The following is a 13280-nucleotide window of genomic DNA, read 5'->3' on the forward strand; positions in this document are numbered from 1 at the left end:
AAAGAAGATGCAGATGATGATGAAGAGGAAGAAGGAGAAGAAAAGGCAAATAAGAAAGAACCAGAAATGATATCAAAGTAACATGGTCATAATCATAATCGAAAGGCTATACACCATAGTCCATGATTGGGCATGAAAACCTCCTCTGGAAACTGTAGCAGGCATTGTAGGCCTATGTCGCTGCCTAGTAGCATCAAGGGTACAACATGTACATGTACAGTGTATATTGAAGACAGGCGTGAGGAATTTCCGCGAAAGCTTACAAGGCATCGGCAAATGTCGAAAGAATGTGAGTAAGCCTGCAGAAATATAAACAATAATTAAAAGAAACTAGCAATGTTTATTTTCGAAAGACGGAACCACTTCAGCAAAGAAAGCCAGGAACAACACGCGAAACAACAATCGAGCTGGCACGGCAGGCTTTGGACGACTCAGTTGCATTCCGAGTTTGTACAGTAACAGAAAAACAGGTGCGAGTAAAAATAAATGGGGAAAATTGCTAAGAAAACGGGAACATAAAAAAGAAAATAAACTTGGTGCAAGGATCGTAGTTCGCACCACAGAATTGTAGATATACATGTATTTCATGGTCCTATCATTCATAGGCCTTGAAAATTTCATCGTAAAGAGTAAACACCACAAACTTCTACATAGGGCCTACACGTATACGATAATCCCATCATTCATAGGCAATAGAGTGTAATAATTTTGCCTCTAGCAGCGTGATACACTGGACTTGTGGGTAAACATCTAAAGCACCTGTTAAGGGTTGTGCGCGTATAAAGGGAGGAAAACAACTTGATGATACGTTTTAAATTTGAAAAAAAAAAAATCCTAGCACTCAATGCCACATTGCGCATAGAGACGATGAAAGAAAAATATTATATACCCATTAAAGCAGTCATCGTCATTTAACAGTTGTCATCAAAGAGGAGAGAATCGGAATGACGAGCAAAACCCTTCTTAAGTGATTTGTCTCGTCACTAAGGTAACCAATATCCATACAACATTCCTTCATAGCGATTTCCACAGAAAAACTGGCAATGGCAGTACTCCTCTAAGTACTTTCAATTGGCCGTTCAATGTATCATTTCTATTGCATTTCCGTAAAGAAGTAGGCACAAGACGTTAAAAAAAAGACATAAACAATACAACGAGTTTGATACACTGCATTCCTTTCTTCTCTCTCTAGCATAATTTTGTGAGAGGTCAATTACCTACAGGGATACCAAATAACGTAGGAATTTTTTACTGAGTGGATATACGAGGTACTTTATATATCTGAAGTCATTCGATCTTTCTCATTTCATACTGACGATCAAAACGTCATCCATACATGTAAACATTGCACTCCCGTTATAACGAAAACGTTTATAACGAAATTCTCGATACAACGAGGTACAAATTCAGATCGAAAAAAAAAAAAAAAACGTTATCCATATATCTTTATTATGCTTCATCATTCAGCTTTAGCAAAATTTCGATAAAGTGAAAGAAAAATGCCGGTCCCGAGGAATTTGTTACAACAGGAGTCGCATGTAATATTCTCCCTTTATGAAATCCCCACAATGTGAATGGCTACTCTGAGATAGTGTGCGGAGGAAACAAGTGACAGAGGGCCGGCACAAAGTACAACGTGTACATAGAAAACATTTCAATCGAACTGCGAAGTCCTTTGTTTTATCGCATGTAAAGAAGCAGAGCCATCTCTTCACATGTCAAATGAATTACTACTGAAAAGCATTTTGCACACAAACGCACACACATACTCGCATACACCAACGTGACATAAACTACGAGAAATAAGTACATGGTGTATCTGCCATATGCACTTCATAGAGACATGTTCTCATTAAGTTGTTTTGTTTTATTTTGTTTTTTGTTTTTGTTTTTTCCCCCGACGGAACACGAAAAGCAAAACAATTTCTTCTCTTTAAGTCGGGGATATGATACTAGTAGCATACGGCAATTAAAAGAAGTGAATCGAACTTAAATCAAGACAGAAAAAAAAAAAGAGTCAATTGAAATCTTGAATCCGGGGGCTCAGGCACAGTGGAAGCAGAGACTTCCTGAACTGTGTAATTCTGAGCTTGATAACCCAGACATCTCTTGTGATATGGAATGCAGATTGATGATGATTTCCGTTGAAGTTATGCGCATATTCAAGAGAAATGGGGGGAGTCTGATCAGGTAATACATTGTTGTTTTACACTCTCTGGTAGAAAAAGAACATAATACGAAGGAAGGTTACAACACACTGAGGTATATGAACAAACAATAGTAAGCCCAATGGCAGCCAACGATAGTTGAAGAGTCATTTACAACAACTCCTTGCTAGATTTCTCGCTCTTCTTTCGCTTCCTCTTAGGTTCCGCCTCGGCCATCGTAGCGAGTGCTTTCTTCTTCCACAGTTTCTTGGGATCAGTCACTTTCACTTTGCCGAGCTTCACCGAATCGCTCGACGTTCCCGTATACTCAGGCGTCATTGGCGACAGGTTTGGCACCGACTTCGTCGGCGTCCTCGTCTTCTTTCTCGATTTCATCTTGAAGCTCTCGTCGATGACGAGACTAGGTTCGTCGTCATCGTACTCTGCGAGTCGAAGGGGCGGGGGTGGCTTATCGCCTTCCCGTTCAAGGACAGGCGGTGACAAGGGGCGTGAGTGGGAAGAGGGCGTGGTGTCGCTAGTACTGCTCAGAACCGGGGTTGGGCTGATGGGTTCCGATTTGACTGTGGAATCTGCGTCGCAGGTCTGCGATGCTTGTCGGTGCGCGGCTGATTGTTTGATACAGGCCGAGCCGATGGCGAGGATGGCAGAAGCTGCCTCTTCACGTTCCTGGTCGCTGGTGACCTGCTCAGCCTTCTTCTCATGGCGTATCCCGAGGAAAGCGCCGCTGTTTTTGAATTGAAGCGACAGCATGCTCTTGCGGAGTTCGTTTTCACTCTCCACTGTGGACAGTACTGTGGGCGTGGCTGGTTTTATCGCTGCCTCCGGGCACTGGGAGCTCGGCGCGGATTCGTTTCTCCTCGGAGAACCCTCGGCAGACTTCGGTTCCGGTTTGGGATCCCTCGGCAGTGGAAGGTTGCTGATGTTGTTTACTTTCTTCTCACTGTCACTACTGGTATTAAGCAGCAATGCGCCGATATGACCGTTGACACTGGGAACCACCGGTGCGTCCTTGTGGATAAGATAGGCATACTCCGTCTTTACCCTCCTGTCCTCCATCTTCACGTTACTCGGGCTGCTACCGGTGGCTGGAGAGAGACGAGACACCCCTCTCTCGCTGGAGGGCACTACGTCTGGAGTCTGCCTGGGCTGTATGTTGACCATTACAGAATGTGGTGCAGGATGAGACGTGGCATGATTCGGGACTTTGCTCACGTCTTTCGACTTCATGACGGATGCCGTGGTGGACGCATTCACCTTCTCCTCTAGTTGAGTGAAGAACGCATTCCGTTCGCTAGAACCACTTCCCGCTTCCGCCTCCTTCTCGATTACCGATATCCTTCCTTCCTTGTCGACCCTCGATGGAATGAGCACGACCACCTTTTCGCTGTTCGTAGTCGGCGGTCCACCTTCTGGCCTTCGCTGCTGGGACTCGCTTCGGAGCTCGTTGACGACCTTACGAAATTGTATCGAGTTTCGGAGCCGCTCTTGTGTCTGCTTGTGTATGGCGCGCTGACCCTCGGGCGACCGGCATCTTGCCCCGGCGTTCACGGAATCCTGTCGTGTCACAGAACGGGTCACCGTGTAAACTTCGTTGGCGGGCCCTTTTAGCCGCTCCGTGGTCAAAGTGGTGACAGTTGAGGGCTTGGAAGCAGTGGACGGTGCACTTGTTGTTGCTACTGTAGCTGGTCTGATCAGGTAAGCGTCATTGATGGGTATGGGTAGGTTCGGAGCCGGAGTAGCAGCGGAGGGTGACGATGTGTCGTTTGGTTGCGGGCTGCCAGCCCCCAGGCCTCGTAGGAGAGTTGACATCTGCAAAGATAAGAAGCAGGAGTCATTCACAGTCTGGTGGTCTATTGGACTGACTACCACCCTTACGATAAGAAGGCCTACCGACATTATACTTCGGGCAAGAATTTTGGTCTATACCGCTGTACCCTACCCACAGGCATATACTAGTACGGCTTCCAGACGATATCGGAATGTTTTGTGATTACATAAAACAAAAATCAACCTGGCAGAAGAGGGTCGCTAAGTTCTGAAGAGAATGCTGTATGCTGCAGGAGCAGATTTCATTCTGTTGACCACAGTAAAGAAGCACTGTGCCATGGCCGAGAAACTCTTTGTTCAAACACTTTTCTTTTTCACTTTGAAACTCAGACCAAATTTCCACAGGAGTTGAACAGAGAAGTGACTTTCGATGTTCTCATTTGCATATATAAAAAGAAGAGACGATCTTTTATCTTACATGTTAACATTAACCTTCTTATTCCGTTCCTTATGAATTGTCGAACAAAAATCCGAATGCAACAAACTTCGTTATACATGTACAACACGAAACGGTGTTTGACTATTTCTCTGATAAATGACAAGCAAATCTCTCCAGAAAGGAACATCTGAAGTCTACACAAAGTACTCTGAGCACGTTTATACCATAACCTTAGGTCATGCTCAATAAAGTCAGCAGGCATTCCGGACGACAAAGCCTCAGGGGACACAGAAATATACAGACAGACAGACAGACAGACAGACAGAAAAAGAGACAGACTGAGAAGAAAGGCGCGTTGTAATAGAGCCACGTACTGTCTTATCAGTGGTGATGGTGGCTGGAGTGTCCCACTGCGTATTCTTCAGACTCATGTCGGCCCCGTAGTGGACCAGGATCTTGACAATGTCGGTGTAGCCACGCCCCGTGGCCACGTGGAGGACGGTGTTGCCGGAGTAGGACTGGACGTTGACCTCCGCCCCGGAGCTCAGCATCTTGTGGACCAGTTTGGTGTCCTGGTTGGTGACAGCGTGGAAGAGAGGCGTCCATCCATTCTTTGAATCCTGGATTTATAAAGGAAAGACAGTCATCAAATGGCATCCGACTATACTATGTGGTTCTTTTATCTTCGCACACAATAAGTGTCCTTGTTACCTTTATCACTTACCGGCTACATGTGTTGTGAGAGAATTTGGTGGGTTCTTCTTCAATCCTCGGATTGTAAAACATTATGAAATTATCTCGTCGTGATGGAATGGGGAAAAATATGGAATAACCAGACAAAATATGCAAGGCAGACAGAAGGAAATCGGAAGGCTGAAGTGTTTCCTGAAAATGATTATATACTGTATTCTAAAAGTCTGATGGATAATCATATACCTAAATTAAAGGCCGGTTTCCTACTAAAAATTCTTGTGCCATCGACGACTACATCTGCTGTAATGGCACAAATCATACACATGGATGAAATTGCTGAGGTATGACTTAGTTTTATTTTCACTTTTAGCGTGTAGCAGTGAGACGGGGATGTAACATTTACACACCGATATCACAGAATACTAGATGATTTTAATATAATATGGAAACTTTTTTTGATAGTCTCTTGTCAAGACGTGAAGAAATATTTCATTGGTAGGGAGCTTCGTTCAGGATAAGAAAGATTTGGCAGCTTTGAATTAGGAAATTACGGGAATTCCCCAGTAACACAATACATGGAAACATTCCACCCTGAGGGGTCGAGTCTTGGACACAACCCAAGGGGTCGAATTCCAACCCACTGGCGGGGACATACCTTTGAGTTTAGATCGGCACCCTTCTCTAATAGCATGGTGACCAGCGTTGGGTTACCTATCATGGCAGCTAGATGGAGTGGTGTATATCCTGTTGATGTGAAAAAAGGGAGAAAAAAGACGGAAAAAATCTGATGAGAAATCGAGTAAAAAAGGGTAAGCACGCTTTAGTTCATGTATGTCTGTTTTGTACGCGAAAAAAAAAATCGTTGTTTGATTTTTTTCGTACACCACGTACGTCTCTAGTACGTAACAATGAAAGACATTCGTAAGCACGCGATGACCTGTAACGAGAAGAAAATCAGTGACTGGAAACTGTCTATTGTTTGTCTGCAGACGTGCGTAACTTATTGAATACAGCGCCACGGTATGGGAGGAATATTTTGGAGACAGAAATGGGAAGGTAGCGGGACTCGGAAAAACTCAGGAGCCCACTAAAGATGTGACACAAAAAAAGAAAAAAAATATAAGCTATGTAGAGAGAAAGACAGAAACAGACGGACAAACCGACAGACGGACTGACAGAGATGTATATGGTCAGTTTCACGGTAAAGGGTGTAACTTTCAATTTTTAGCCTTTTGGCCCACCCTGAACACATAGATTTACAGATCTCAAAGATTTTTTCCCATGTGAGTCACCTTATGAGTAGCCACCTTGGGTAGCATAATCAGGTCCAGGTATTGATGCGTTTTGTTTTGACAGTCACATATGTACCCTAAAAATGACTACTTTGTTGCATTGAAATTTATATAACATTTTTGAAATGTTAATAATTTTCTACAGCAACTGCAGAGATCTATTTTTTTATGTTAAAAGCATAGTTGTATGGTCAATTGAAATGACGAAATTAGTTTGGTTTACATCTGGCCCTTTATTTTAGAATGCTATGACTTCAAATTTGAGGTTTCGGAGGCTTCATTTTCCGTTAACAATTGTTTACAAACTTTGATGGACAGTAATGATCAGTGGGTGTGTTTTGGTTACTTTCTTTTATGCTGAAAATAGTAAGGTACATCTAAACTTTAGACTTACATCAAAGTTTACTTGATTTTAGGGCTATTTGAAATTTTGTGATAATTTGATTCCATCAAGTGAAATTTCCGTTAGCAGTTTTGAAGCCTCCGAAACAAAGTGTTTAGTCAAATAATATGAATATAGATAAGAGAAGCGACCTAATCTATATGTCAAAATGTAGGATATGGGGCCCTAACCTAATAGACCAAAAATAGTTAAGATCCGCCAAACTCTCTGAAAATAGGAGACAATACAAATTTTCCGTTAACACGTGAAGCCTCCAAGACGCATTGAAGCCTCCGAAACAGCAAAAACATCTAATTTGACATTTCTGATAAATTCTTTGAGTGTCTGCCCCAAATTATGCCATGAAATCATCAACAGACATGGACAGACAACAAAAATGATAAAAACATTATGATACTGCAATAATTTTTTGAGCCAATACACTTTATAGAGAAAAAGTGGTTTCAGAGGCTTCAAACGGATGTTAACACTGCATTTTTGTGATTTTCTCTGGACAAAATCAAATTAGATTTATTGTTCACCCACCCAATGATTGCTTATGACATACCTAAAGATGTTTAATCACATTCAGTTTTCTGGCTGCTTTGTTTACTCACCAATATAGATTTACTATACGATTTACCTATTTTTCTTAAACAGTGCAGACGTGTCACACATAACTCACCTTTTCATTCAGCAATAAAATATGAGCAGATGAGGATGAATATGTTTAAACAGTGTATATCAACCAAAAAAGACACAATTTATCCATCACTTTCTACATAACATACATGATTTTCATAAAAACATAAGGCATACCAAATTAATTTTCCAGATGTTTCGGAGGCTTCATTTTATGTTAACAGCATGTAAATGGAATGTTTTGATTACAATTGTGTAATTCTAAGTCTATCAAATAACTGTTTGGACTGAATGAGACGTAATGATTCCTCAAGCAAGGTGTAGATAGTTGTTTAAATGTATGAAAAGCATTTATTTTGTAGGTTTCCTTTTGAAACAATGGAACAGGCTAGATATTGTGAGTAATGAAAGTGACTTCCAGCTTGTGTACATGCCCACATCATGCAACAGTAGTGCAACAAAGCAAGTAGTTGTGGATACATCAATGTTCTTAAGTTGGATAACTCATTTTTACTCTTGAGAGAAGTTGAAGTGTTGTGACCATATTTGTATCACTCTTTTGACTGGTTACACTTTGATGATGAAGACCAAACAACAAGGAAAAGTAGAAATTACGCGGTGCGTAATATATGTCCCCGCCGGAAGTAGCATTTAGTAACAAAATGTACAATATAGGTAAAAAGATGAAGGTCAAAGGTCAAAGAAGTCAAAGGTCAAAATTCTATGTAGAAGTTCTGAAGCCCTCACCTAGTGCTATCACATAAAGCAAACGGAATCGAAATCGGGTTAGAAATGGCGAAGGAGTAGCATTTTGTAGCCAATGTACAATATAGGTAAAAAAATCAAGGTCAAAGGTCAAAGAAGTCAAAGGTCAAAATTCTGTGTAGAAGTTTTGAAGCCCTCACCTAGTGCCCTCACATAAAGCAAACAGAATCAAAATCGGGTTAGAAATGGCGAAGGAGTAGCATTTGGTAGCAAAATGCACAATACAGGTTAAAAATCAAGGTCAAAGTTCAAAGAAGTCAAAGGTCAAAATTTTGTGTAGAAGTTTTGAAGCCCTCACCTAGTGCCATCACTTAAAGCAAACGGAATTGAAATCGGGTTACAAATGGCGAAGGAGTAGCATTTTGTAGCAAAATGTACAATATAGGTCAAAAATCAAGGTCAAAGGTCAAAGAAGTCAAAGGTCAAAATTCTGTGTAGAAGTTTTGAAGCCCTTACCTAGTGCCATCATATAAAGCAAACGGAATCAAAATCGGGTTAGAAATGGCGAAGGAGTAGCATTTTGAAGCAAAATGTACAATATAGGTCAAAGGTCAAGGTAAAAGGTCACAACTGAAATTCTGTATACAAGTTTCAAAGCTCCCATGTAGTGCTATCATATAAAGCAAACAGAATCAAAATCGGGTTAGAAATGGCGAAGGAGTAGCATTTTGAACATTTTGATCACACACGGACGCACACACGGACGGACACACGGACACACACACGTACGGAGCCCGTTTCATAGTCCCCTGCTCGAACTCGTTCGGCGGGGACAAGTACTTGATTATTTAGTGTTAAATACACTTTTTTTAAATAGAACTGAACACTATTCCTGTCCTGAAGATTCAAGGACTTTAATAGATGGTTATTCAAGAGGGAAGCATACACTTAACTAAGAAATATATTACTTTTGAATTTAAGGTTCTATCTTTTATGCATGATCAAGAGCAAATGGTGGAAAATATTTTTTGGATTTTTACACTTTCGACTCACTATCATCTGAGTGTAATAGTTTCGAAACACGATCTTTTACATGTCCATTTATAACCCATTGACAAATCCATTCCATTATTACTCACATGGCATTTGTTTTTGCCATACTTAAATCTTGACTTTTTTAGCTTTCCATTTCTTAACAAGTTCTTTGGCTTTCATTTCCAATACTTATTTGGAGGAAAGTAATTAATCAATAAATTTGTGAGTGGATTTGAAAATAGCTAACGTCTTGCAGATTATCATTTCTGTGGTGTGACTTGGATGACAGGGTACTGTGTTGGAATTTTGACATTTGATTACTTCATTCAGACAGGTTTTCATGTCAGTCTGTATGTCAGATCTAATGCATGCTAGGTGCAACACAATCTTGATACTATACCTTATTTTCCATACTTTATCATGCTGGCATGGACCACTTGACTATTTTTGATTAAACAAAATGTAACTTGTGTTACGAAACATCTCTTTGCATACACATGTGAGACTCTATGACATGTTTGCGGATGTAGTTCTCAGTGCAGTAAATGGACAGTAATGGTTGGGATAGGATTGTTTATAAATGACATATAGACCTCTACTTATAAATAGCCTGTTGTCATGGGGTACATGTACATGTAGTTTACATGGATGGGTGACTGGAGAAGTTATGTTCATGAAGAACAATATTGAAATGATTGAAATCTTTATAATCTGTTTAGTCCTGGCTTTTCTGGAAAAAGTTACAAGCCCCTAACTATTTTGAAATTCAAAGGGTTAAAACTGTAGTCTGTGGGTTTATATACTATTTAAAACAAACTTGTGGGTTTCTAACAAACTTAGATACAAAATGTATTTAAACACATTTGCTGCTTTTTAATTTTTTGCTAAAAAGGTTGTCATTTTTAGAAACAGTAAAAGTTCTGTTAGCAATTTCTCAATGTGTACCTTCAAAAACAGGCCTCCTAGCTGTCACAGGAGTCACACAAATTGGAATTTTATAAAATAACTATAAAAAAAGAAACAGTAAATTAAAGATTAAATTATACGAAACAGGGGTGACTTGTATACCACATAAAAAGAAAGTAAAATTCTAACTATCATATATTATAGGGAACTATACATTTGGTCAGCATTTTTTTTTTTAATTCAAATTCATACACAGTCATGGGTAGGGTAAACTGTATACAATCTTTTCAACAGGTGATTCAAAAAGATGAATGGGGTCTTGACCATTTCAATTTCTATTGAGCTCCATGATATCACCAATATATTGATTATTCCAACTCCATTTTGATGATGACAGTTTGATGATGACCCTTACATGGAATGGCTGATCGGTGTTTAAGATTGCTGTTCTATGACCATGATCACTGCATTTGATAGCTATAGTAGGGGATATCAGGCATGGTCCATATATATGCAAAAGAATGTTTATAAGCCTTTTTTCCCCTTTCTATATTTTACAATGCTATGTTGTAATCTAACCGTCATGCCATCACATAGTCTATTTTCTATCCCTTTCTCATCAACAGTTGAAATTGATTTCACATAAAAACAATTATGATGGGTGGTTTATGTCAATATACATCCCACAAACTGCACTTATAAAGCAAGCAAGCATAATCTTTGCATTAAGTCTAGCTACAGTTCTAACTCATTGAAAGTAATTCTTACTGCATTATGATGAAAAGTTTGACAAATGCATACAGCTGTACGTGTGTAGCCTAATCATGTTCTGCATTGCCAAAGTCATACATATGCAAATACAGTGTATGTATACAACTGAGCATAAAGATTTAAAATATTTTTCTTTGTCTCTTAACATATATGTTGGAAAGTCTTTTTTCTGCATACAAATAAATACTATTTTACATGTTACAACATTGTTAGTTGTGTATTTGGAAACAATCAGCTGCATTAATGTACTTCATATCACCTTAAAATGGACTATTTTTGCATGTTAACAGTTATGATGAAGCCTCCGAAACATGCATTGCTGCTAACTTTAAGCTGCAAAAAAAAAAAAAAAAAAAAAGATGTTCCTAATCAGTGTACTTTTATTGCTACTGTTGCAGTTCCCTTTAGAATCATATTGCCTCATGTAATGTCATAAATTTGAACTTAGCATTGCTCAAAGTGTACACAGTTTGTTATTCACTTTTGTGGAAGCCAATTTCCTTAATATAATAATAAGTATGAAGGGTAAACATTATGCACTGCCATAAAATGTACATCTGTATACTGTTATTCACATTTTATTGATGCCCGGTCGTTATTCTAGCATGTAGTGATAGTTGCTTACTGTAGTTTTATTATTTTAAGTGAATACAAGACTAGAACTTTGTGTTAGCAGTTTTGAAGCCTCCGAAACACACTAGTTTGTTAACTGAAGCCTCCGAAACTCACAAGTCTGAAAATTTCAACTTTGTCAAAAATAATCGAATTTCTTTGGGATTTTGGTTGATAAATGTTTGTTACCAAGAGATAATTTAGGGCTATGTTTAGAGTGGCTCTTGCTTCTAGAACATTCTTAACTTAAAAATAGTTTGTCAGGTACCATTTTTACCTTGGAATTTGAAGTTCACATCCAAATAATTGCAAGAGCGAATATCTGTTGGGGGAAAAGTGTTTTGATATTTCAAATACATGTTCACAGCAAATGAAAAGTTGCATTACATCCACCATTTATCTTCATTTGGTTGCTGTGGGTGACCAAAACATTCTTGTTGTTTTTACCTAAATTTATCTAAAATTCCATAATAGTCACTTCATTTTTTATATTTAGCCAAAGAATTAAGCTCTGGAATGACAAAATATTGAAAATATAGACATTCCTATATAAAATAAAGGCAAAGATAAAAATGGAAACACAACTTTAATTTTTGACCCTTGCCACATCAAAGTTACACCCTTTACTGTGAAACTGACCATATAGCACTGTGTGGTTCCGGTATTCAGGTTTATCTTTCTCGTTTAAACTTTCTGAAACATCTTAACACCTCTGCGCGTAGACTCAAATCACGCTACAACACACGTGAGATTTGATTTCCACGGAAACGTCACAGAATTCGCAATATGAAACTGGTATCTGTTTTACAGCATGGTGACATGGCAATTTCCTACGATCATTCGTACTTTTAGTTCGCACGTCTGGCAAGTGCAGTAACTGTAAAACATTATAAATTTAAAGTGATCTGCTGATCAGCGTCTTCACGTGGAACAGAGTTGAAATAAATTCGATTTGTCGCGAACTATGTCATTAGCAATGCAGGAGGAAAACCACAAGTATCCAACCAGCTGGGATACCACGAAAAGGCTGTGACTTTGCGTGGTATTTCACTTTCGAATTGGGCTCCGTTTACATGAGCATTATTTCGTAATCTGGCAACTTTGGGTAACGTGCCGACAGCCAGGTAAACTTGGCACCACTTCAAGGCACCCGTGGCTACAGAGAGCAGCAACAGGTGTAATAGCATTACGGTTCTATCCGTTCAAAGGAAACAGTAAACAAACGAATACATAAACTCAAGCACTTACATGCACCACCCTTGTAGACGTAGGATATAACCACCAACTTGAGCAATATCAACAAGTGCGCCTAAGAAAATGGGGGATCTATCCGAACTGTCGAATTAAATATGTGTGGCTTCTAGATGTACAAAAGCATGGGAATTCATTTTCAATACTGCGAAATACACTTAATATCATTAGATTACAACCGAGTATTACGTATTTGATCTGCCTTGGAAAGCTCAGCATTGATCGTCTTTGCATTTGCATTGTGCACCCCCCCCCCCCTCTCTCTCTCTCTCTCTCTCTTTCTCCTGTATGTCTTTCTCTCTTCTATAATGATACAAAAACAAAAACAGCATACATCCACACAGAGAACAAGAGCAGACAATCTTGCTTGATGGAAACTTTCTATGAACCATCCAGACAACAATAAAAAAACAAAGCGAAGTCGCAAAGGGTTATAAGCCGTGTCCATTAGCGTTTACAAGTCGGGACAAGTATCAGCCGTGCACTTTCAGCCGGGCACAGCTCATAGTTCAATTCCTCGTCTTATCATCTCACCCATTTCCGTTTCCTCCTGTTGACATTATCTCTCACAGTCCCTACGACCCAGTCAAAATAATCACAAACTGAAGGCTGGAATC

The 13280-nt window shown here is 39.5% G+C and overlaps 1 protein-coding gene across 1 annotated transcript in view; it reads right to left on the reverse strand.

The window, feature by feature from the left end:
- Positions 1-2041: 2041 nt before the first annotated feature.
- LOC139728314 (uncharacterized) overlaps positions 2042-13280 on the reverse strand; it is a 36960-nt gene continuing 25721 nt past the window's right edge. Inside the window, exons 5-7 of the mRNA XM_071639263.1 lie at positions 5723-5811; positions 4749-4994; positions 2042-3977 (exon numbers count right to left, since the gene is read on the reverse strand). Of these exons, the coding sequence (XP_071495364.1) occupies positions 2319-3977; positions 4749-4994; positions 5723-5811 (1994 nt within the window). The 3' untranslated portion in view covers positions 2042-2318. The remainder of the gene's footprint in view (positions 3978-4748; positions 4995-5722; positions 5812-13280) is intronic.

This window comes from Diadema antillarum, unplaced genomic scaffold, assembly GCF_040938485.1.
Source record: "Diadema antillarum isolate AM-2024a unplaced genomic scaffold, OU_Dant_1.0 seq00000172_RagTag, whole genome shotgun sequence".
Taxonomy (NCBI): domain Eukaryota; kingdom Metazoa; phylum Echinodermata; class Echinoidea; order Diadematoida; family Diadematidae; genus Diadema; species Diadema antillarum.